The 25435-nt window shown below is 42.1% G+C and overlaps 1 protein-coding gene across 1 annotated transcript in view; it reads left to right on the top strand.

Moving 5' to 3' along the window:
- The first annotated feature begins 9854 nt into the window (after positions 1-9854).
- Positions 9855-25435, top strand: part of UGCG (UDP-glucose ceramide glucosyltransferase) — a 36338-nt gene continuing 20757 nt past the window's right edge. The window contains exon 1 of the mRNA XM_084225082.1: positions 9855-10113. Coding sequence (XP_084081208.1) covers positions 10016-10113 — 98 coding nt within the window. The 5' untranslated portion in view covers positions 9855-10015. The remainder of the gene's footprint in view (positions 10114-25435) is intronic.

The raw sequence follows: 25435 nt of genomic DNA, 5'->3' as shown, positions 1-25435 counted from the left end.
ACAGTAGCTCATGTTCGGACTCAGATGTTTTATTTTCTCTTATCAGTAAAACAGTCTCACTACTGTGAGTTTGGCATCTTTTCATTAGAAAGCACAAAATGGCTCACAATCTCCTGTTACAAGGTCTTTTAAGACTAAACTGTCCAATTAAGAAAGGACACCTAGATTATTTTCCCTTTTAACCCAATAACTGGTCCCTAGAAGCAGGCAATGCAGACTTTTCTGTCCAATTACAAACTGCCACCCAAACCCATGAAGAAGAAGGAAGAAGAAGCATGAAGAAGAAACTCAGGATGACACCCTGTGCCCTCCATCTTTTTTCCATCCACAACATACTAAAAATCCCAAAACCTAAATTTCTCACCAAGTGATACACCTCCACTACTCACTATAAACTCCTTCACACTTTTGTGGATTCTAGTCTATCTTGAAGTCTAGGAAACTTTCTCCATGAATGAGGGTCAAAATCAGTGCTCCCCTGGAAGTCAGGATACCCTAGAGCAGACAGAGAAATATTCCTGGTGCCCTGGCTTTCCACAGAGTATCAAATACTTATTCCTGGAAGCAACAAACATTACCTTTAGATACAGTGTCCCATTCACTCATGAAACATCACTATTTAGCTCACTGCTGTGTTAGATTCTGTTCCCTGGATTTCACCCTTTTTGGCTTTTATTCCTGGCTTATAAAAACACTTATGTTTTTGATCCCCAAGGGGACTCTCTGCCCACAATTCTGTTGTATTGCTCCCTGACCAAATTCTTTCCCCCAGTTCAAGCCCCTGATGTATGTCTTTGGTTCCTAAGTCCTGAAACAACTTGCCTTCATTGAATCCACTAAAACTTTGGAATTGCTCTTGGCTATCCTTGCTTGGGTTAGCAAGAATACAACAGTTTTGCAGTAAAAAGGGCTGAGAGATGCAAAGAACCCTGAGTGTCTGCTTGGGTCTAGCAGGTGGACAAAGAAATTTGATTACATGTTTCTAATAGTAGTAGTACACCTTTAACTTGCACTCAGCATTTTTAATTTCCAAGAAGGTTTGCATTGATGCAAACTTAGGAACTCACCTGTAGAATGAATGCTTACTCTTCTGAAAATCATGAAATATGTAGCTAGCTAATAAATTTGCAATATTGCTTGATTTTTTCCTTATCTTTATAAAACTGAGATATCCATAGAAGATATTAGCCATTATGAGGTGATGTCAAGGGCCAATTGAGTTCCATAAATAAAACAATAACTTATATTGTTTTTCCAAGTGAAAAGTCCACGCATGGTGTGTACCTAACTGGACAATTAACAGTAAGTATGTTTTTAAGGTACTTGTGAAAAAAATCCCATTTTTTTCTCAAAACTATTAATGAAAAATGTAAATTTAAAACATTACCCAAACAGACAATTACCTTTTTAATTACAGTGAATTACCATCTTCTTCCCTCTCTATATTTGTACTCAGTATTTCTCTAACATGTTTCTTGGTTAAAACCAACAATTGTATTTTGATATATATTCTGCTCAGCATGAAATTCTATGAATTCTATGTACATATTATTGTCAGATGAAGAATTATTTGCTCAGCTGGTGGGGAAATACAATGCTTATGCTGCAAAACCAGTAGCCAATGGAACCAATAAGCCAATGCTTATTCTGCAGGATCACGTTAAACGCTAACCAAGAAGAGGTGCAAAATAATGAAGTTACTTCCATGTTTGGGTAGTAACACCCAACTTTATACAGCAGTCAGCTGTAACCTCCGGGTTTATGACCACCAGAGGAAACCCCAGGACATAAAAACACATGTGCAAAGGGGAGGGAACTTTCAATAATAATAATTTCAGGGAAATAATTATCACATGTATGTTTGTTCCAGGAAAATCAATTAGTATTATGTAAAATTCAGTATAAAAGCAAGAGCATTTCTATATTCAGCTCAACTGGTGCAGATATCCTGTGTGCATCCAGCACCATAATAAAGAATGCCTGCTTCTTATTGCTACATATGAGCTTTATTTTACTGATTTTTTTTTCCGGTAATAATACCTGCAACAGATTTTGTTCTTAAAAGGAACCTGTTTGCTTAATACTCCTTAGAGATATGACTTTTAAAACACTGGAGTTGGTGGAGTCACTGTCCCTGGAGGTGTTGAAGGAAACACTGGATGTGGCACTCAGTGCCATGGTCTAGTTGACAAGGTGGTCTTAGGTCAGAGGTTGGATCGATGATCTAAAAGATCTTTTCCAACCTAGCAGATTCTATGATTCTGTGGAATATATAGAGATATAGATATAGATAGATTTCCTGTTTCCTTTTTTACTTCAGATATGAAAAATATCATAACTATCACACTTTTTCAATCAGATGCTCTCACCCCTGATCACCATCCTCTTTTTCTCATACGACCACACAGGGAGAGATTCCTGGCCATCCTCCTTGGCCTGTGGCTCCACAATAATCAAAATACTGTGGCCACATGGTTTTGTTTTCCAGGAGGTAAGGATAGCATAATATGCCCTAGAAGGAACGTGTAATTTGTTTATAGGACATTTTTTTAAAAAATGAAAATACACTGGTGTGTAGATATGACAATTTTGTGACGGTCTGTATATTGAAAAATAATGTCTTTTCATCTCAGAGGGATACTCCTTGTTCTGAAAATTTAAAAATAAAAATGTAGAAAAGTGAAGGTAAAGGAATAAAAAGGGAGCATATAAAAATTGAAAAAATTACCTGTTAACACTTACTTATAATAAAGCCCCATTGTTCTTGCTCACTGATAATAGTAAATTAAAAGGAGAAACTCTGGAGTACAGAGGACAAGTCAGAGCAAACATTTGGAGGTGGGTCTTGGAAAACAAACCCTTGCAAAATGTGGCTGCTGAAGTGAAGAATAAGAACTTTGAAGGAGAGTCAGGAAAGAGCAGTAAAGTAATATATTCAGAGCATATAAAGGAAAAAGGTTGAAATGACCTGTATGAATAAGCAAGGTCTCCTCATAAAAATCAAGTATAAAATGGGATCTTAGAAGAGGCGGGACTGGCAGCTCTGAAGGAATAGAGACACTCTTTCTGAGCACAGAGGGAAAGCCACAGAGTTGAATCTGATGAAGAATGTGAAGGACAGTGAAGTACCCTGTAGCAAAAGAAAGATCATAGAAAATGTAGGACCACTGCTTAAGCAGGGAGGATACGTGGTAACAAAGGACGTGGATATGACTGAACTACTCAGTGCCTACCTTCAGTGGAGGAAGATCAGGAGACCATTCCACCTGATAGATGCACATGAGTGCTGAAGCAGCAGGCCTCTTCTGATTGTCTTTGACACATCAGCAGAACATGGCAGGTTCCTGAAGACTAGGAGAAAGCAAATATCCCTGTTTTCCAGCAGGGCCACAAGCTACAGCCATGAAACTACAGGCTGATTGGCCTCATCTCAGTCCCTGGGAAGGTGATGGATCCGCTATCCTGGAAACCATTTCTAAACAAACAAAGAACAATAAAGTGATTTGGAGTAGTTGGCATGGACTTATGCAGTGGGAATCAACTTTCTATGTAGTTTTCTTTGACCAGATGACTAGTTTTGTGAATAAAGGGTGATAACTGAAGTTGTGAATCTGAACTTCAGGAAGGCTTTTACAACTGTCTCCCACAATATATTCCTAGACAAAATGACAAGGAATAAACCAGATAAGGGTGTGGTGAAGTAAACTGAAAGCTGGCTTGGGCAGCCAGGCTCCAGGCCTTGTGATCAGCGGCAAGAACTGCAGCTGGAGGCCAGTCACAATTGGAATGCACCAAGTGTCAATAGTGGGGCCAGTGCTGTTTGAACCCTCAGAAAGTTTTCAAATGGTACAAAACAGGGAGATATGGCTGGTAACATACATGGATGGATTGACATTCAGAGGGATTTTGACAGTCGGGATGGATAGGCTGACAAGAACTACATGGCATTAATCTAGAACTCAAGGAAGAACATTACAAGTCCTGCATCTGGGGAGGAAAAACCCAAGGCAGCAGTACACACTGAGGGCAAACTGTCTGGAAGGCTTTGCAGGGAAGGACCTGGGGTGCTGGTGGACACAAAGTTGACCATAAGCAGCAATGCACCCTTTAGACAAAGAAAGCCAACATCATTGTGGCTTTCATTGTTATGTGCATTACCACTGCATGTAGCAGCATGGAAATAGACCAGCTGAGGGTCACAAAGATGACAGATACTGAATGTTATAAATGAACAAATTGGCAGCCAAATTTATAAAAAAAAATTAGCAAAGGTTTATTAGATCACCAACAAAAATAGAATTTAGAAAAACCACTACAGCTAAGGCAGCGTCATTTCCGGAATTTGGCGCTGGGTGAACCTGGATCCGACTGACAGAGTGCCAGTGTCTCCTCAGTGGTTCACCCCGACTGCTTCATGCAGCCAGCTTATATCCCGTTTATTATGCCTGAGGCAGAAATGAGAGAAGGTTCTTTTGTGTCCCTTCACATGTATAACTGGGACCATACAGATGCAGAAATATACAAAAGCCAGTCCAGATGTCCTGATGACTATCTGAACTTCTTCGGAATAGCCTTCTTTCACATGTAACAGAGTGGTGGTGGTGGTTCTTGAGTTGGTAGATGCAATCTCTCCAGATGCAAGTTCTCCTGAACAGCTCAGACATTCCTGGGAAGTCGGCACTCATGGCCCGGGAAGCTTTCATTCTTATGTTAACGGACTTGATATTATCTTAACATGTCCAAGAACTCATTGAATAGAAATAAGACTCTGCTCCCAGCCAGGGTGGTCAAAGACATGAGTTGAATCTTGCAATATTTTATACACATATATAGCATGAATTATCTCTACTATATACTACACTGAAGCATCTGACATATGAGCAGTGACAAAAGAGTCAGGATTTTTCAACTTACAGAAGGCCCTGGGGGAATGTTACCAATGCACACAAATACCTGGTTGGGCAATGAAGATGGAGACTGACTCCAAACTCAGCAAATTACTCTCAATGACCCTGCTCAAACAGTAAGTTGGAATAAATGATCTCCAGAGGTTTATTCCAAACCCAACTATTCTGTGACTCTGCAAAATTATTTACCTTAGTTATCTACAGGTTTCTCCAACTATTCCAGAATTTAATGCTGAGTGCACAAGCCTAGTTATTTCCAACAGCAATACTTGGGAGGTTTATAGATTAATCAGCCTGGATCAACTTGTCAAGAAAAATACATATAGCTGAAACATTGTTTGAATTTTTTTTTAAAAACTGCTTTCATGTTCTATTACAAAACTATTTCTGAAGCTCAAAAGTACTGAGGCTTTATTCCTTTCAGACCTACTTTGAGGTTTCACTGCAACCTGTAGCTTTAACTTTTTCAACCCTTGGGCATAAGAGCTCTGGTCTCTGTTTTTTCTGGTGTTTAATATTTTGAGACACAGTAACAGACAAGACAAAGACTGTGTTATGGGCTAGCCTACAACTGCATTTGTTAAACTTCACAAGCCACTTCACACATGCAGATCAGATTTCTTGTTAGTGCCAAACAAAGAGGATACTGGCAGAACTCTTTTTTGTTTCCCTCCCTTGGCCCTACTAGACAGGCTTTTATATACAAAAGTGCTCTAGGACTTAAATATAAGTTCTAAACTCACTTAGGCATGGAGGCCAACAAGCAGGGAGCAATTGAACAGATTTCTGTTTCAAATAAGTGATAACTGCAAACTTTATTCTTAATGTAAACATTTAAGAGGAAGATGCAAGGCAGTGTATTTATATAGTAAAAAACATGCAGAGCTGTAATAGACACATTTCTTTGATTTAATTTGATTTAATTAAAAGGAACAAAAGTGAATTTTTAATAAAAGAAGACAGACATCCCAGAGTTTAAACTACTAGAACCAAGTTTCAAATACACACAATCCTTACCAGTGCATGTTCCCTTTATAATAAGGTATTTTACAAAGCAGTTTCAGAGTGCAGATGCATTAACGGATCTAGTAATTAAGCAAACAGAAAACTTCCACTGTCTGTCCCCTTATTTTATATTTTCATAAGGAAAATTACATATAAGCAAGAGAAAGCAAATTTATTCTTGCCTTCTATTTGCCCAGAACCTCAGTGTACCATTCTAAATGGAAACAGTAATAGTAAAGTGAACTGGAGAAAATGTACTTGAAACACTAATAAAAATTATGATCTAGCGTTTCAGCGTATTTTAAATACAATTTTAACTGAAATCCAGGTGACAAGCTGTCTTGCCATCTGAGGATGGAGACTCAGATGGAGACTCAGATCAATTTTCTCTCTCCAAAGCTTATGCAAGCAATGGTTTTCAACAGACACTGATGGTTGAGAAGAAAACTAGGAGGTCTGCATAGGATTAAAACCTTTCATAGGTATACCATTTAGTGGTTTTGGTTTCCACAGCCTTCTCAGCATTAATACCAGTATCACTACAGGTTAATCCACTATTGTTCCTTTGTTAACTAATTATATTTATCCCTTATTATCAGTTCAAAATTACGAGTGTTTCTATTGCATCATTTTTGTTGTTTGAACAAGTCTCATATCTAGGCCACCTAGGATCTTTATGACAAAGATTTGTATTAAATTAATCTTTTTCAGTCTGCAACAAACCACACTCAAACACTGTTAAAATGAATCAATATTTTGTCAAAACGATGAATGAACCAAGAACAGCAGCTTTATAGTACATGGGAGAGCTGATTTTGTTTTTAATTTAAACATAGGACACATTTGCATTAAGTCCGAAGCACTGGATTAAAACACTAGGGTGTATCATGCCCCAAGGCATAGTGAGGCACCTTTGAGTAGGCAGATTTGTCCTGCTTGAAGAACACTGCTCTCTGTGAATTGTTGCACTCTATGCTTACAGAGGGGAGACCAAGCACGCCTCCCCTGCTACTGAACTGTCACAACTCCAGGCGGCCCCATGCTTCAGACAACCTTTACTCTTTGCTCCCCCACTAATCTTAATATGCCTGCTGAAAGCATCCATGGGGCAGCAAATTTTATTAGAGAAATTACTCAGGTTGAAGGCTTTACTATACCTGATTTTCCTCCATTACAATTCTGAAAGTATACTGAAGATTCTGGTTTTAAACCTTACACCGACTTGAACATTGCATGCTGCAGCTTTTTACCTTAAACACCTCATGAGAGAGTTCTTTCTCCCCATACAACCACAGGCAGAATGACATCCCAGAGAGGATGACAGAAAGGTGGATCCTTTTCTAGACAAAGTTATTTGTACTAGCTTAGTGTTTCCCCACGGAACATTGCTTGAGGACTGCTCATTCATCAGTAGGGCTGGCTGAAGTATAGGAGTCAGTACCTCTATTCATTTTATTTATGAAGAAGCCTCAGCAAAGTTTGTTTGCATGGAGTCATTGACCCTACCTGTTGCACAATAAGCAGCCTCTCAATCTAATCTCCCAGGCAAACACCTTCTAGGACCAAAAAAAAAATAAGCTTTACTGCTTCAGTTTAATAAACTCTGATTATTTGCTTTACTGATTATTGGAGACAGGCCCTCAATCTTCCTCAATTCCCTGTACTGTCATATTTTAAGCCAAGATAATCTTTTGCATAGGCTGTTTCTGCCTTAGAAGAGAGATGCAAGCCAACCAGGTAAGGGTTATATGAGCTATATTCCAACAATAAATACGTATCAGCTCTGAATTCTCTGACTCAGCTAGTCTTGTGACTGTGCCAACATTGAGCATGGCAATTCAAATCACGGCCAACAAATGTCTATAAAGCTCATTGAGGCAATCTTAAATTAATATAAATGTGATCATTAGACTCTAAATGAAGAAACAACTAGGAAAAAAACCTGCCACTTTCAGTTACAAATAACATACAAACACAATAGGGGAATTTGAAAATTAAGGTAATTTGTTTTACTTGAAAAGTTATTTTTAAGAAAGTTATAATAAGTAATCACTGAAGCCAGTGAAAAGGCATGTTGCTGGCCCCATGATTTATTTATGTGGAAACTAACATTAACCAGGAACTACAGACTATACAGGCAGTGTTTGCACTAGAATGGACTGATACCTCACCTGTTCTCACCAGTTATTAGTAGCTTTTCACTTTTAGTTTTAAATCATGCTTTTAATTTGGTCAATTCCACACCAGATGAGATCCCTTTTTAAATTACCTTTAAATTACTATATCTTAACTTCTCACATACAACTAGAGCTAACTTGAAACCCAATTCTTTCTACGGTTATTGTGGTGACTAGAATACTTTTCAAAACCGCAACTGAGTTCTTAGCAGAATTTATGAACCCTCCTGAACCTACATTAATAAGAGAGAGCTGTGGAGGAAAAAAAAAATTAGAGAACATGCATACACTGCTTGTGTTCAGCTTGTGTTATTGGTGAAGACTCCTGAGAAAAAGTATACCTTCTCATGTACAGGTAAACATAGTCTCTTATGTAAGGCTATGCTTATTCTGGCAAGCTCAGTATAGTCAAGGAACAGCCAGTCAAGTCCTTTTATCCTCCCACAGCATACCCCAGATTAATGGAGTTAAATTTAAAACAGCTAATGCAATGCATGTTTGCCTATTACACAATAAGCAAAAAAAAAGAAAAAAAGAAAAAAGAAAAAAAGGAGATAAATTGATATTTCTGACTCCAGATCAAAAATGCTGAACTGTAAAAGAAAACAGAAGTGTTGGGCGGCTTCTGCATATGAACCCCCTCAAAAATGAAGCCACATCACAGTAATAGGAATTGCCATAAACACTATAATGAAATAAAGGCAAGAATAGCTGGCTTACAGGATTAGCAATGAGTAACGTACTCTTTCATTAACTGGACGCTAATTCAAACGTAGCCAAGGCTAGTAGTCACCAGGTTGCTTTAGAACTCCTTGGGCTCCACAGATGTCAGTATGACTGCTGGAATTGCCCCAGTCCTTGGTGCAGCTGCTCTGACTCACAGAGTGCAGTGCTGCCAGCAACTCACAGGTGCACACCTATGCTAGAAATAGCAATCCCGTCCTGCAGCATTCAACATCACCAAGAAAGTGTTCAGACTCAAAAGCAATACCAAAAAATAACAAAGGCCATACAGCCCTATATCAGCCTCTCTGTCCCAGATCTCAGAATCAGAGATCAGTTGTGTTGGAAGACACCTCTGGAGATCATCCCGTCGAACACCCCTGCCAAGGCAGGGTTACCTGGAACAGGTGAACCAGGAACAAGTGCAGGCGGGTTTAGAATGTCTCGGGACAAGGAGACACCATGACTTCCTTGCGTAGCCTGTTCCACTGTTCTACCTGTGTAAAGAAGTTCTTTCTCACGTTGAGATGAACTTCTTGGTGAAACTTCTGATTTAGTTTATGGCCACTGTTCCCTGTCCTGTCGCTGGGCCTCGCTGAAAATACTCTGGCACCTTGGTCTTGGCACCCGCTTTTGAAATATTTATATGCATTAATGAGATCTCCTCTCAGTCTTCCCTTTTCCAGACTGAACAGCTCCAGCTCCCAGAGACTCTCTTCAGAGATGCTCGGCAACACCGGCAATATCCGTCTCACCCCGATCCCCGCCTCTGTGCACAAAGGGCTGCGGTCTCCTCAGTGGCCAACACCAAAGTTGCACGATACGGAACCACCGCCTCCGCCGCGCCCGCACCCCTCCCCGGCGGCCGGAGCGGGCGGGGCGGGGTACCCCCGCCCTTCGCCTGCCGCACCTCCCTGGGCGGCCCGAGGGGGACGGACCCAAGGTCAGGCGGCGGCGGCGGGCGGGGGCCGGGCCGGTAACGGATGTGCCCGCCCGCCCCGCCTCCTGCGCTGACAGAAAGGCGGCGGCGGCGGCTCTCGGGGCGCTAGTGGCTGCCGCGCGCAGGCCGGTGCGGAGCAGCAGCGGCGCCTCCGGAGCCGCCCCAGAGCCCGCCCGCAGCAACCGCCGCCCCCGGGCCGCCCGCGCCCCCGCCTCGCTCCGCTCCGCCGCCGGCTCCTGCCCGGGCCGCCGCGCCCCCCGGGGATGGCGGTGCTGGCCCTGGCCTCGGAGGGACTCGCCATCTTCGGGCTCATCCTCTTCGTCGTGCTCTGGCTCATGCACTTCATGTCCATCATCTACACGTAAGCGCTGGGGTGCGGGGGGATGGCGCCGGCGTTGTTCCGTCACCCACCCGCCATCGCGCCCGGAGCGCCCGGGCAGCGGGCCCCGTCCGCAGCGCCGCCTCCGCCCCGGACTGGCGGCTCCCCTGCCCCGGGTGTCAGCCCGGGGACCCGCCTGCCTGCCTGCCTGCGGTGGGGCTCCCGCTGACCTCGCCGAGAGAGCCGGGGGTCGGGCTGGCCGTGCTTAGGGTACGGCTGTGTCCCTGCTGTCGGTCTTCGGGTAAAAACCGTCCTCTGGTTTTCTGCCTCTTGCTCTGTGCGGTGATCTTTGCTCCGTAGCCCTTAGTGCTGCTGGGGAAAGCTTGGTGTTTGTGTTCTGGTATACACTTGTAAAGTGTGGCTTTCCCGGTGGCAGTGGGAGACCAGGGTGCGCAGGAGTTTCAAAATGTATCATGTTTGACTGCAAAGGCTGTACGATGGAACAACTGAAAGAGCACAGCACGCTCTGCCAGCCATAAGCACACTTCTTTTTTGTATTGAGAAATAATGATAGTGCTAGTAAAACAAGTATATGTAGTGAGTCAGATCCTTCTTGGATAAGTCCAAGTAAAAATGCCTTTAGAGTTTGTGAGCAGTGTTTGCATTTTAGTGACTGACAAAGCAGATAGAACCTGGCAGAGGAATTTTCTATAGGTATGTGGGGAAAGGATTAAGAATGCATCTCTTTGTAGATAGTTGTTTTGCCTCTTAAGTAAAAGGCCACTCTTGCATCACTACTGGGATTAGAAAATACCTGAATTTCTGTTTGCTTTCTTTGTGCTTATCTATTCTCCTTTCTTGCTGCTCTACTGCATCTGATAGGTACCTTTGATAAACCTCAGCCCCGACTGAAAGCAAAGCTCACAGAATGGGTCAGGTTGGAAAGGACCACAGTAGATTATCTAGGATTCTAGAGCACATAGCATGGGACTGTGTCCAGACAATTCTTGAATATCTCCAGTGAGGGAAGACTCCACAAGCTCTCTGGGCAACCTGTTCCAGTGCTTAGTCACCTGCACAATAAAGAAGTCCTTTCTAATATTTAGGTGGTACTTCCTGTGCCCCAGTTTTTGGCTTTTGTCCTCTTGCTTGGCACCACTGAGAAGGGCCTGGCTCCATCCTCTTGGCACCCTCCCTTCAGATACTCACAGACACTGATTGGGTCCCCTTTCAGTCATCTATTTTCAGCATTGAAGGGGCCCAGCTCCCTCAGCCTTTCCTCATGTGAGGGATGCTCCAGTCCCTTAATCATCTTCAGAGTTCTCTGCTGGACACTCTCCATTGTCTCTCTTGTACTGAGGAGCGCAGAGCTGGACACAGCATTCCAGGTGAGGCCGCACCAGGGCTGAGCAGAGGGGCAGGATCACCTGCCTCAGCCTGCTGGCACTGCTGTCCATGATGCAGCCCAGGATGTCCCTGGCCTTCTTGGCCACCAGGGCACCGCTGGCTCATGGAGAGCTTGTTGTCCAGCAGCACCCCCAGCTCCTTCTCCGCAGAGCTGCTTCCAGCAGGTCGGCCCCGGGCTGTGCCGTGCCTGGGGTTGTTCCTCCCCAGGTGCAGGACCCTGCCCTTGCCTTGGCTGAATTTCAGGAGGTTCCTCAGTGCCCGTCTCTCCAGGCTGCTGAGGTCCTTCTGAAGGGCTGCACAGCCCTCTGGGCTCTCGGCCGCTCCTCCCAGCTTCGTGCTGTCAGTGAAATTGCTGAGGAGGCCTCTGCCCCTTCACCCAAGTCATTGTGGATAAATTAAACAAGACTGGGCCCACTGTTGGACCTTGGGGGTCACCACGAGTGATGGGCCTCCAACCAGAGTCTGTGTCACTGGTTATGAGTCTGGGATCTGCTGTTCAGCCAGTTCTCACTCCGCTTCACTCTTCACTCATGCAGTCCACACTTTCTGAATTGAACTTACAGATACCAAAGATTTGCTTCTGCTTAACTTTTTTTTTCTTTTTTCTTTTTCTTTTTCTTTTTTCCTTTTTTTTTTCCTTTTGTGGTTTAGTTGCTGTTTTTTATTTGGTTTGTTTTTGGGAGGGGTGTTTGTTTTTTTAAAATGTGAAGTCACTAGTAAGTTCTAATAGTTTTATTTTTTTCTACTGTAGTTCAGTTATCCTTAGATCTTATATTCACTTGAATTAACTGCTTTCTTGAAAAATGATTACCTGTATGGGTTACCTTGGACACAAATGGCAGGATTTCAGTACTGGGGGGGCAGAAAGGGTGCTTACTGGGGGACTAGACTACTTTGGGCATGGCTAGTTTTGGTCAGCTTTAATGATGATTAAAACTGTCTATTGCATGCTTAAATCTCAGCCTGTCAAGTGAGCATGTGTGATGCTGCTGCTCATAGCTCTTCTATGAATAAGTGACAACTGAAATGGGCAGGAGACACAAATGGGGAAGATGTGTAAGTGGATGAACAGGAGACAGAAGGATGAGATATGCTAAGATGTGAGAAGAAAGAACAGAGAAGAGTACACTTTTGGGCAGATGATGCCACAGGAGCTACCCCCTCAAAGGGACTGCTACTTGTGGAGCAGGGACACTCCTGAGTGCCCTCTGGGCTGCAGGTAAGGCACTCCTGAAGGGATTGTCACCTGTGGGCAGCCCATGCTGGTGTAGAGACGCCCTGAGGGGCTGCAGCCCCATGGTTGACTCTCCCCTGAGGAGGCTGCAGCCTGTGGCAGACCCATACTGGGGCACAGACTCTGCCAAAGGGATTGCAACCTTTACAGCAGTCACTTGTGAGCAGTTACACCTGTAGAGCAGAGTAACAGTTTAAGAACAACCAGCAGTGGAAGAAAATGAGTAAGAAGTAAGGCATGGCAGAAAAACCATTATGTGCTGACCCTTGCCTCCTGTGTCATCTTGCTGAAGGGCTGGGAGGGACTGAGGGTAAGGAACCATGCAAATGAGCAGCTCACATAGAAGGGTGAGGGGAAAATGTTTCTTACTGAAGCAGAGCCCGGGAAAGGAGGACAAAAGGTACTTCCCTAAAAGTTAGTCTTTTTTTCCTCAGTACCCAAATTGATAATTAGTTGCCTGATGATTGCCAGTAGTTTAAATTGAATTGCCTGAGTTGAGGCAGTTTTGCCTGTGGCAGTAATTGGTGGGGAATGCAGGCAGCAGCTGGACCTGGTATGGCCTGTATCTAGAGTATTTGCAGCGGTGTGAAATCTGGATGGAGTTGTATTTTTTGTTAATGGGAATTAAAACTGCATTTATAAATTGTGTGTTAGCAGGTGGAAAACTTGTCAGTTGTGGATGCAGTGGGTAAGAACTGGAATGATCCAGTCTCAGTCTCTGAGGTCTCTGTTCTGCTTCCAGCAGGGCTCTGGAATTGGCATCTCAGTAGGGCCAGGGTCAGGAGCTGTCTTTGATGGAGTAACAGGCTGATGGCAATGGGGATATTTAGAGTTGAGGTCAGCAAAACAGTGTCCTGTGGCTGGAGGTGAGCAGCTGGCAGCACCGAGGTGACCCAATTGCAAACTGTTCTGGGTTCACAGGCCACTGTGGAGGAGCTGCCCTGGTTACAGTGATTTGGCAGATCTGAGGGAAAAGGACCACAGCTCCCCACAGTGTCACCACACAGCTGCCCTCTGAAGTGAAAGAAGAGGGGGACATCATCCCAAGCAGCTGTCCTTGCAGCATCTGTGGTGGTGCTGGGAAACAGTAGGTGATGGGATGTAGGTGATGGCTGGAGAGGGCACTGTGCTGGTGCACTTGGAGCCTGTGCCACTTGTTAGCATTGCCCTGTGCGAGGGAGGAGGGCTGGGAGGTTGTCTGATGGAGCTGTACCTGGTCCTGCAGGCAGGATAGTCCTGTGAAAGGAAGGTGAAGGAGGTGATCAGTGGTATTTGCTTTGAATGCTGGAGCATGTTTATGGGGTAGGGCTCCAGATAAACAATGATTGCTGGGGTTATGGCTGAAAATGCTGGTGGCTGCACACTGTTACTAGTGCCCTTCATCTCATCGAGACTAGGTTTGTTCTGGATGGCAGACACAGCACACTGTACCCCTTCTGAGACCCCTGAGGGAAGAAAGGATCTTCACTTATGGACAGAAACTGCTTTTTATGTTGGAAGATGCAGTATTAGAATAGAATTAGATGATATTTGGCATATACTGAATAACACATTGTTCCTATTACGGGCAGTAAAGAAGAAGGATGAAAGTAATTAATCTTCCTGTTTTCTCCTTACAGACAGTATTGTTGGTTTAATTTTTTTTTAAGTCGTTGAGGTACTGCTTGTACTCAGTCTGCACTGTGTGTAGCCATGCTGTATTGGTGACTTGGAAAGTCCCATCTGTGCCATTGGATTATTATGATAATGTTGTAACATGTCAGTAAAGCTGTTGTGGACTAGACATTCATCCATCTGTGGTTTCCCATTGGTATTTAAGAAGTTTGATTTAGTGAAACACTTAGAATGTATGAATTAAGTAGGTAAATGGAATTATTCAAGAAAGTAAGCTTTTTTGGCTTGAATTGCTTTCAGCAGTTGTTGAGATCAAGATCAAGACAATATTTGTTTTGCCTTGGTTCATGCTATGCTTATATTCAAAGTTGTAGGGTTTGGATATCTAAGGTAGTGTTCTTCCATTATATATTTGCAAAATCTGTTTCTTGCCACCTCTTTCCTCTACTTTGAATGGGTTTGAAACACAGAAACATCTAGGTTGTAAAAGACCTTCAAGATGATTGATTCCAACCTTTGATCACCATTGCATCAATTCAGCCTTAGCACCAAGTGCTATGTTAATTTCTTGAATATCCCTGGGAAAGGTGACCCTGCAACCTTCCTGGCCAGTCCATTCCAATGCCTGACAACCCTTTCTGTGAAGAAATTCTTCCTGATGTCCAACCTGAACTTACTCTGACAGAGCTTGAGGCCACTGGACCTTGTGGACACTTGTCCTAGCAGTAGTTGCCCAGAAGACACGAACCCCCACCTGGCTACACCCTCCTTTCAGAGTTGGAGAGCAATAAGATCTCCCTGAGCCTCCTCTTCTCCAGTGTGAACAACCCCAGCTCACTCAGCTGCTTCTCACAGGACTTACTCTCTAGACCCTTCTTCAGCTTTGTTGCCCATCTCTGGACAAGCTCCAGAGCCTCTTCCTTGTTGTGAGAGGCCCAAAACTGAGCACAGGATACAAGGTGTGGCCTCACCAGTGCCAAGTAAAGAGGGACAATCACTGCCCTGGTCCTGCTGGCCACACTGTGCCTGATATAAGCCAGTGTTCCATTGGCTTTCTTGTCCTCCTGGACACACGTCTGGCTCATGTGCAGGCAGGTGTTGATCAGGACCTCCAGGTCCCTTTACTGGGCAGCTTTCCAGCTACTCTGCCCTCAGCCTGTAGCACTGCATGGGGTTGTTTGACTCCTGAGCAGGACCCAGCAGTTCACCTTGTTGAACCACTGTTGTGGTTTAAGCCCAGACAGAAATTAAGTACCATAGCAGCTCACTCACAGTCCCCATTACTTCCACCTGGGTGGAACACCACCTCACGATTGATCCTGGCCTATTGATCCAGATCCCTCTCCAGAACCTTCCTATCCTCCAGCAAATCAACACTCCTGGCTAATTTAGTGTCATTGTGAACGTACTGTGCACTTGATCCCATTGTCTGGGTCTTCAGTAATGATATGAAAGATGTTACATAGTGTTTGTCAACTCTCTTAAGCTATTTATTTATCTTTTTGTCTTTATTTAACTGGTAAAAAAACCTGAACTCGAGTGAAGTCATGTTCTGGCTTTGAGTCTTCATTGTTCTTGTCCCACTTGTCCCACAGTGGCAATTCTGATTACAGCACTTAATGGAAATCACTTTTAGGCAGCCACAGTCAGTTGATATTGAGGTTGCTCATTTTCTTGGTTCCTAGGTGTAAGTGGGAAGGGTAGTGCGTGACACTTAATTGGTAAACATACTGCTGGTTTTAGACAAATTATTTTAAAAAGCTTTTAGTTACAGTAGTCAATGAAGAAATAATGAATTCTGCATTTATGTGGCATTTTGGGTGTAACTGGGTCTTGTCTGCTGAGTGAAAATCAAGACTTTCCAGAAACATATACAGGTAATAAGAAATCCAGACGTAACCAAAAGTAATTAATAGCATTATTGTGTGTATGGACACAAGGAGGAAATTCAGTTTGCACAGATGCATAAAACTCAAGTTTCCTGAGGTACTTCTGCAACATTGAAAAGCTTAAACATGGCTTCCAAACCTAAGCAAAAACTCCACATAGCTGATGTTTAATTGCTGCTTTTTTTTAATGTGAAGTTAATACTTTGGTTAATAATTCCTCATTGCATAGTAATTGTGATACTTATTTCTTAAGAAAATAAAAGTTTTATTTCTCTTGGGCCTGTTTGTCTTGTCAATCCTTTCTTTTTACTCTTTGACCATCTCTTGCTGCTCAGTCTGTAATTTGTGTCCAGGTTTACCTCACTCTAATCTCTCTGCTTCTCATTGTCATCTCATTTTCACCTTTTTTGTGTGTTGGTGGGACTGTCTCATCTTTTAAACTTTCTTGTATTTTCCATTGTCTGGCAATAGACTGGGTAAGATAGCTGTTAAGAGCAGCACTAGTTATGCAATTAGCCACGATCGAGTTGCATATTCTTTGATTTGTGAAACTGCTGCAGACAACATCTTGTTGCAGATAGGAGCTAGGTAGGTTGTAGGTCTTTAAATCTAATTTAAAAGGCAATGTTTAGAGAACTCTCCTGTTACTATCAAGTGTTACCAGGCATAAGTGAACAACTACTTTGGTAGACTCTGATGGAGAAAATCCAGCTAATCCTTTATGAGGTGAGAGGTACCCTTGCCTTCTGATGATAACCAAACTCAGAAAACTGCAAAGTGTGATTGTACTGGAGCTTCTCCAGGAACGGGCTGGAATATGTCTAGCACATGCAGAATGCCATGTCTGTTTTTGGGTATGTGACTTAAATGAACTTTTATTCAACTTGAACAACTTGCACTTAAATGTCCTATGCAGGTTATCTTCCTTAAGGTACATAGATTTTCCAGTTATGTAGCTGATGACAAGGATGATGTAGAGTGTTGATGATTCTAACTACAAACAGATTGTTGTCTGTGATCTTGTATGTGTGGAACAGGGAATGAAACAAATTCGTGATCTGATTAGCAGTGTCTTTTTGTACAAATTCTTTGAGGGTTAAAAGCAAGCAAAAGAAATACTTAAGTGTTTGACCATAAACTGGGACACTGGAGAGGCAGGAAAAGTTGGAAAGTTATCTGAGGCTTATGTTTGACCTGAGGTGACATTTAATCTTCCTGATTTTTCCTCAAGTAACCCTTATTGCCCATCATCTGTGCATTAACAATGGGCCCTACTTTATGCAGAAATCCCAAGGTGTTTGCTGCAAGTGCTACATCCATAAAACTTGATGTTGTATGGGTTTTCAGCAAATGGATAACAACATTGTAGTGGAGAACTACAATCTGAAAGATAGCAATGCAAAGATTGGAAGTCAAGTATAGTTACTGGGGAGGAACACAAGAAACTGATAGGGTGTGGAAGCACAGAAGTCAGAATAAACAGAATATCCTGAGTTGGAAGGACCCACAAGGATCATAGAAGTCTAACTCTTCTTCCTGCGCAGGACCAGCCTTGAGAGTCACACCAGGTGCCTGAGAATGTTGTGCAAACATTTCTTTAGCTCCGGCAGGTTTGATGCTTTGACCTTGTCCTTGCAGGGGAGCCTTTTTCTAATATCCAGCCTAAACCTTCCTTGACCTTCAGGCTATTTCCTCAGGTCCTGTCACTGGTTTCACCACTGAGAATGCCTGCCCCTCCTCTTCCCCTTACAAGAAGTTGTAACTGCAGTGAGCTCTCCCTTCAATTTCTTCTTCTCCAGGCTGAACAGATCTAGTGACTTCAGCCACTTCTCATTAGGCTTCCCCTTCAGAACCTTCATCATCTTTGTTGCCCTCCTTTGGATGATCTCAAATAGCTTTATATTTTCTTTTTTTTGCTTTGTTGTGCCCAAAACTACACACAGGACTTGAGGGGAGGTTGTACCAGTGCACAGCAGAGTCGGACAATCTAACAGCTTAGAGGTGAAATTCATTTTTTTTTAAAACTGTGAAGGAAAGTGTAGTGCTTTAGGGTGAAATGCCAGTTGAAGGTTAAGTTCCATCTCCTGCTTGAAGCTGAAACAAATTTTCACAGTTTGCTGTATACACGTTGCATTGATATGATAATAATAGCTTGTGATAGAAGATGGAAACTATGGAAGGGATGTTAAGTTTGAGATGCACAAAATGATCAGATATCAATGATTGCTGGGGCCATTTGTCATCTTCATTAATGACATGAACTGTGTGACATGAACATGCTGATGGTACAGGACTAGAGAGGGTGGCTAAGACACCAGATGAGTTCAGAGAGACCCAGACTGGCTGGAGAAATGGTCTGACAGGAAGCTTATGAGGCTCAACCCAAGAAAATGCCATGTCTTGCACCTGGCAGAAATAACTCCATCAGCACAGGCTGGGGACTGAGAGGCTTGAAAAGAGTTTGGCAGAGAAGGACATGGGAGTGCTGATTGGTGCCAATCAGCCTACAAACATCAGTTTGATTATGAACAATGGCAGGCTCTTGGTGAGAAAGCCATTGCTGCATTGTTAGCAGGTTGAGAAAGGTGATCCTTCTGTTCTGCATAGCACCAGAAAGGCTGCCTGGAGTGCAGAGCACAGTTTTGGTCTCTCCAGTATGAGTCATGGTATGCTAGAGCAAGCCTAGCTTAGGGCTGCAGGGATGATGGTGGGACTGCAGCATCCTTCACTCAAGGAGGCGCTGAGAGCTGGAACTCTGCCTGGAGAAGGCTCAGAGGGATCCTGCTAATGTGTGTGAGTACCTGATTGTTTGGGGGAGTGAGGGTGTGAAGTCCAGGGTTCATGTCAGTGGTGCTGCGTGACAAGATAAAAAGCAGCAAGGATAAATTCCAGTGAAAGACTAATTTTAAAGCAAAGAAGACACTCATGGCTGAACATTGAAACAGGCTTTCTGGAGAGTTTGTGGAGATAGGAAAAAACTGGCTGGTCCTTAGCAACCTAATCTAGTTACCCCACTTTGAGCCAGGTGTTTGGAGTAGCTGACCTCCAGAGTTGTCTTCCAACCTCTGCTCTATGGTGATTTTTTTTGTGTGAAAGATGACACTGAGGCAGCTGTTTGGACTATTAGAGAGCAATAAACAAAGAAAGTTTGTGTGGAGGCTCTAAGATTTATGTGTTGCTTGTTTTAAACAAGCTGAAGTTTACCTGATACCATGTAATCGTAAGGCTTAAATTTAGATAATCCTTAGGGGAAAACATATCTGAAAAAACCAGGAGGTGATTCTTTCATATACTAAGATTGTGGTTGGGTGAGTTTCTGTATTACAGGCTTGATAAATGGGGAAAGCAAAACAGTGCAGGACCAGAAATCTGAGAGTGGTAAGTGTGGGAGAAAACCAATAATATTGAAGGCAATTAAGGCAGGCCAGTTCTTCAACAGGGGAGTTAATAGGATGAGACAGACTATAAAATCTGGGGTAAACATTAAGGTATTAGTGGCCCTGAATGATTTACCAAAATGCAGGAAACCAAAGCCTAGATTAAAGACTGTCTAGTGTTCATTTAAAGGAGAGGAATCATGGCAGTTGTGGATGATGTACTTATGTTGAGAGGAGGGAAGATAGTACAATAGATGTATTTTGATTTTAAAGCCTACTTGGCACATCCCTTGGAGTGGTTTGTGTGGAAGGGGAAGATAGAAGGCTGTAACATTTGGAGTATGTAATATGGAAATGAAACAGGTTGAGTTAGTGGAGCTCTTATAGGGCAAAAAAGCATCCAGCTTTGTATGTGAGCTGGAGTGGGGAAAAATATCTGCCAGCTTTTGTCTGGATACAAAGATTTTAAAGAAGTTGATGTTTTACATGGACTGTTTCCATAAAAGCACAGATTTTGATTAAGGTGGATGAGTAGAATGGTAGATGCTAAATTTCTCTAAAAATTGAAATCTGAAATTTCTGTCCTAGCTGCTCTGTGACATGCTGAGCACAAAACTAGTTTTACTGGTTTGCTAGAGCACCCTTCAGTATTTCTGTCCATCACTCCCTGAGAATGATGTAATGCTAAATAGTGGTGTCAGAGTTCATTAGGATTTTTGAATTGCTTTTTAACTGAAATAGAATACCATTGTTTTGACATATTTAATATTGGTTTTGCATTTTACTGAAGACTACTGTTTAAAATAAATTACTGATTACTTTATTGTGAGAGATGTTTTCTTATAGACTAAAAAAAGATTTTCATTTTGCTGATTGCAAGGTGACTTGTTTTGCATTTTCTTATATACATTACTTTTAATAGTAGGTGATGAGGACATATTGAAGACTGTATCTTCTCATAAGTAGTCTGGGTGAATTCATACCCTGAATCAAATTATTTCAGTTTCAGCATGTATAAAGTCTTATACTGTTCTTTGGACGGCTGAGCTAAAAAACATTCTTACAAGTGTAAACTTGTAAAATAGAAAACGGATGGGATGCATTGTGCTAAGTGAAAGATTAGGACTTTCTTGCCAGTGCTACTTTCCTGAGGAATTGTTTTATTTCTTATGGCAGTTTTTTGAACACCTGCTGGGTGTTTCTAGTGGACCAATCATTTTTCATTAAAGTAGCAGGATAACCAACAACCTATCTTTGTCCGTTTGTGCCGGTAGCTGATCTGCTCAGGTTTTGACCGCTTCAGTTCCGCTCTTTGAAATACCACTTTGTAAGCTACAGATTGTTTTGTTTTCTTTTCTTCCCCTTCTGTTGATAGGGCTCATCTTGGATTTTTTAGCAATATAGTCCATGAGGAGGAATCTGTAAATGAAATTAACCATTCACTTTTATGTAGTTTGCAGCTGTCCTATTCTTGTTAAGCACTTGCCTTGATCTTGATTCAATTTGCCCATGTTGTAGTGATTTCCCAGATGACTGCTGCTTTGGTTTAATAATGGGTAGTATGCTACACCTTATTTTATGAAGCGGAAGTATCACTTGTCTGGTCATATGCACATATTGTTAAAATATTCAAGCTGATGAAAACCAGATATTGGTCAATGTACTGAGCTGTTATTGTGTAAATATCCCATGTGTTTTATATTGAAATACTTTAAATTAAAAATTGGGTCCAAATTGAGTTCAAAATTGTTGCTTCACACTTTCTTTTAAGCATTTTTAAGAGAGATAATACATATGTTTTATGCCTGCATTTCCAAGATTTGTTTGTGCAGGTTGTGTAGTGGTGAGGGCAGTAAATTTTTTGACAGCACAAACTAAGTATTGTGGGGCTTTTGTAGACACAAGACTGATAAAATTTGCGAAGTTAGTTTTTCTGGTTTGTACCTGTCAGAAATGTAAAAAAAAAAAAAATTACCCTTCTGAAATGCAGTCAAACATGATGTTGTGTAGAAGTATTATTTTAGCTTAACATTTTCTTTCAAAGCATTTGTGTTTTTATGTAATTGCTTCCTTCAGTTTCTGATGTTTTACAGGAGACTTATTCAAGATTTCCAATGCATTTGCAGCATGAGGGCAGTGACCCTCTCACTGACAATTGTGTAGTCCAGACAAGATTTACAGCTTTTTTTATTACCCCAGCTGTGGGTAATCTGGTCCCAGACTGTGTGTTCAAACTTGTGTGAATTGATGTTTTAGTGGCTTTTTCAGCAGTATGCTGTTTTGTACTCTGGAAACACTTGTTGCTGAGTTAATGAAATAAAAATCAGACTGTCATACATTGAAAATAAAAAATGTTGGCCTGGTACCTGCTGTATGGTTGTTAATGTAGTTTCTGGTGAGCCATTAACATAATTCTGCTACCGGCAGTTAATTGTTCTGGAAATTTTGAGGGAGAAGAAACTGGAAAAAGCTGCACAAAAGGAGCAGCCTGGGGTCTCTAGGATGCGCATTATGTAATGTTTAGCAGATCATGTTGTCATTTAAACTTGTGCCTTATGAAATAATTGAGGCTGAGTTAGTTTAATCTTAACAGATTTTCAGAATAAAAGTCAGAAAACCAAATTGAATAGTCTCAAAATAAAATTGTTCTAAAGCTTTGTGTTTTAGAAGCTCCCAAACACCAATGGGTTGATCCTGTACTAAAAGCTGTCTTCTGTGGTTGGTTTTTCTGGCCCAGAGTTAGGGCCATCCCCTAGAGATGCTTTCATAAACAAAACACGAATTGTGTTGGATGCAGCAGTTCTCTAAACTAGCACAGTATTTGTTGCAAGGAGTACCAAAAACATTTCTGTTTCTATGCCTTAGTGAATCTTGATTTGATGCTCAAGGGGATAATCCAAATCCCTTCCTTATATTATACCTTTCTAAACATTTCTGCCATTCTAATCTGCCTTTAGTGAGCATGTGGCTATGTGGTGACTCAGATCAGCAAGCGAGTTTTTTCTGTGAGGTAGTTCCCTGTTTGATCAGCAGGCTGATCCAATTTGTCTTGTGGTGCTGCCTGTTTTATAGCCATAAGTGGGCTGAGGGTGTGGGAAAGCAGAATCAGGGAATAAACTGCTGTTTTGATGGCAGACTACAGATAGACTACAAGGAAAAACGGTGCGTTTATTTTAATGGTTAGCATGATGCAGTACTGGATGTGTTGTAGGCATCTTGCTATGTCTTTGTTAACTGCATTCAACATGCTGAATTGTGAACTATCAAAGATTAAGTCACTAAAAGGGTTCCTATTGCTTCAGGTTCAGGCACAGCCTATTGTATGGCTGTTTGTTTCTCCCTTTATCCTGAGGGAGTGGGAGGGGAGCTGGAGAGGAAGTGTATTTGCTGGCTTTAAGCTGAGGTCTCTAGTGTTTGCTCGTTCTTACTCCTAAAAGATAAGGTCGGGATTTTTTCTACTTGAAACTCTAAAACAGATTTGAAAGCATTTTCAATTCCCCCCTGTTTTAGAAAAGACTGCATCAAGTTATGGATTGCAGGTACTGAAAGTGACTTAATGGTAATATTTGGAAAATGCTGGTTAAAGAATTTCAATTTGAAATGGCAAATACCACTAGATAGGACTTCAACTGTTCTGTATTTAATGATTTTTGTCCTTATTCTTAGCTGCTGATTGAACAACTCCTTTCCAAAATTGAAAAAGCAAATTGGTGTTTGGTTTTTGAGAACACTCGCCTTCTGAAAAATAACAGTGATCACAATCTAGGTTCTTTCTTGATTAATTCCAGTTCAAGACCTCTAAGTTAACCCTCTTTTTTTTTAAGTTTTGATTCTCGAGCTGCTTTTTGCTTAAATTTTTTTTATAATTTCTCTTCCTCTCCACTACCCATTGTGATTTCAGTGCATTACATTGTAAGATCATTTTCATTTTGTCTGTGGAGGTTATGTGTAGGACAGGAGAAAATATGCATTGGAATTGAATAAAGTGTTTTATTTGACTTGTACACTCAGCTATCATGTGATGAAGCTCAATTGTAGCATGCTTTTCAACATGAACCCCTAGTATGCAAAAGGCAGGATTGCATTTTTTGTTTTCAGTGATTTTACAGGCATGCACAAACCTATGACTGTTTTTCTGCTGGCAGACAGCCCCAAGAAGTCTGCTACAAAGTGCATACCTGAATCATACCTGACATGTTCTTCTTTCAGACTCATATACTTCCCCCTATCTCTGAACATTTTATCAAGGCCAAGTGACTTGTTAAATGTTTTTAATTACAGTAAGGTCTCCCCTTAAGTCCTTTCCTTGTTGTACACAGCTGCCTATTTCTACTTCTCCTAATCGGTGGATCTGAGGGTTGTGTAACTATCAGGCTGGTGAGTGGGTGGATTGACTTGCCATGTGTCCGTATGGCTGTTGAATTGGATGTGAGCAGGTGACAAAAGTGGAGGATGGGAAAGAATGCCTCTGTGAGAGCAGTGACTGCCTGGTGCAATGGTTTGACCCAGGCCAGCAGCTAAGCAAGCGTGCCTGGCACTAACATATTTCTATAGGCTGATGCCTTCCTTTCAGTCAAGAAAGGTCAAAGAGGGGTATGCCTGAAGTATTACTTCGAGAGTCACTTTTGAACACTGGCATTGGTTTCTGTTACTAATTAACTTAAGTTTGCTGTGTCTGGCAGATAAGGAGCAACCTCTAAGGGAGTGAATGCTGTGAGGGAAAACTGTGATGTGGAGGTGGGACAGTTTTTAGGAGCCTGACCCAAATCTATGGTCAGCTCAGCTCTTCTGGAATCCTGCTGAAGCATGAGGTGGAAGGAGACCCTGTTCCCGCTCCTCTTCTGTGATCTTGGCAGCACATTCAGAGCCTTTTTGAACGTACTCTGGAGCTTTTGCAGCCTTCCATAAGATGCCTGAACTCTTAATTTGGCAGAAGACAATCTGAAGTGGAAGAAAACAAAATCCAGATTTAACTTTCAGTTGAGTGAGTGATTTGAAGCAGGATTGTATGTGCATCAATACTGGCACGATGTCTTGCTTGGCTGGTATTGATGGCAACACAGCAGAAGGATTACTGGGGGACCTTTGCTGCCTGTGAAGCTGCATGATTATCTTGCTGCATCCTTTCAGGCTTGCTAGGTTAAACTGATGAAATTCTAACATTGCATGTTGAGTAATAGTTATGTGGTGGTTTGTGAATCTCAGCTAGTTCACTGTGGGATCAGGCAATTGCTGGCACAGGACATCCCAGAAAAAGAGGAGAAATGGGGAAAGAGGGAGTGCCTCTGAGCAGTAGCCTGCACTTAAACTGGTTTAGCTACATTATAAAGCTCCTCTCAAGGGGAAGAAAGCTTTAAAACAAGAGCAAGGCATTTAATTCTTGCTTTAAGAATAATTCTTTCAGTTTACTAAGAGACCAGTGGCCACAAGTGTTTCTGGGTTTTCTGTTAGATCTGTCTTTCAGTTTTTAAAGCTCTCTGACGTCTGTGAGGTCCATAAAAAAGAGTAATAGTGTACTAGGCCTCCACAGTAATGCAGCAGTAGTATTTCTGTGGGCTTAAACCTGGAGAGAGAAGTATAAGAAACAGATACTTGATAATAGTATGTTATTCAGCCTTACTTATATCATTACAGATATCATTGTTCTCTTGTGTTTCTCTGCCTCCATGTTTTGCTTCCTGATGGGATCTACTAGAGCTATGACAATGGTTGCTTGTATATGCCCAGTTCCTCCCAGCTTCACATGCAGTCAAAAACCTGCACATACATATTTATTATTCAAAATGTAATTATATTTATATATATTTATTATATAATATGATATATAGAAAAATATTATTCAC

Source organism: Fringilla coelebs, assembly GCF_963513975.1.
Source record: "Fringilla coelebs genome assembly, chromosome: Z".
NCBI lineage: Eukaryota > Metazoa > Chordata > Aves > Passeriformes > Fringillidae > Fringilla > Fringilla coelebs.
Note: the sequence above shows the minus strand (reverse complement) of the source record. Positions and strands in the feature narration are given on the sequence as shown.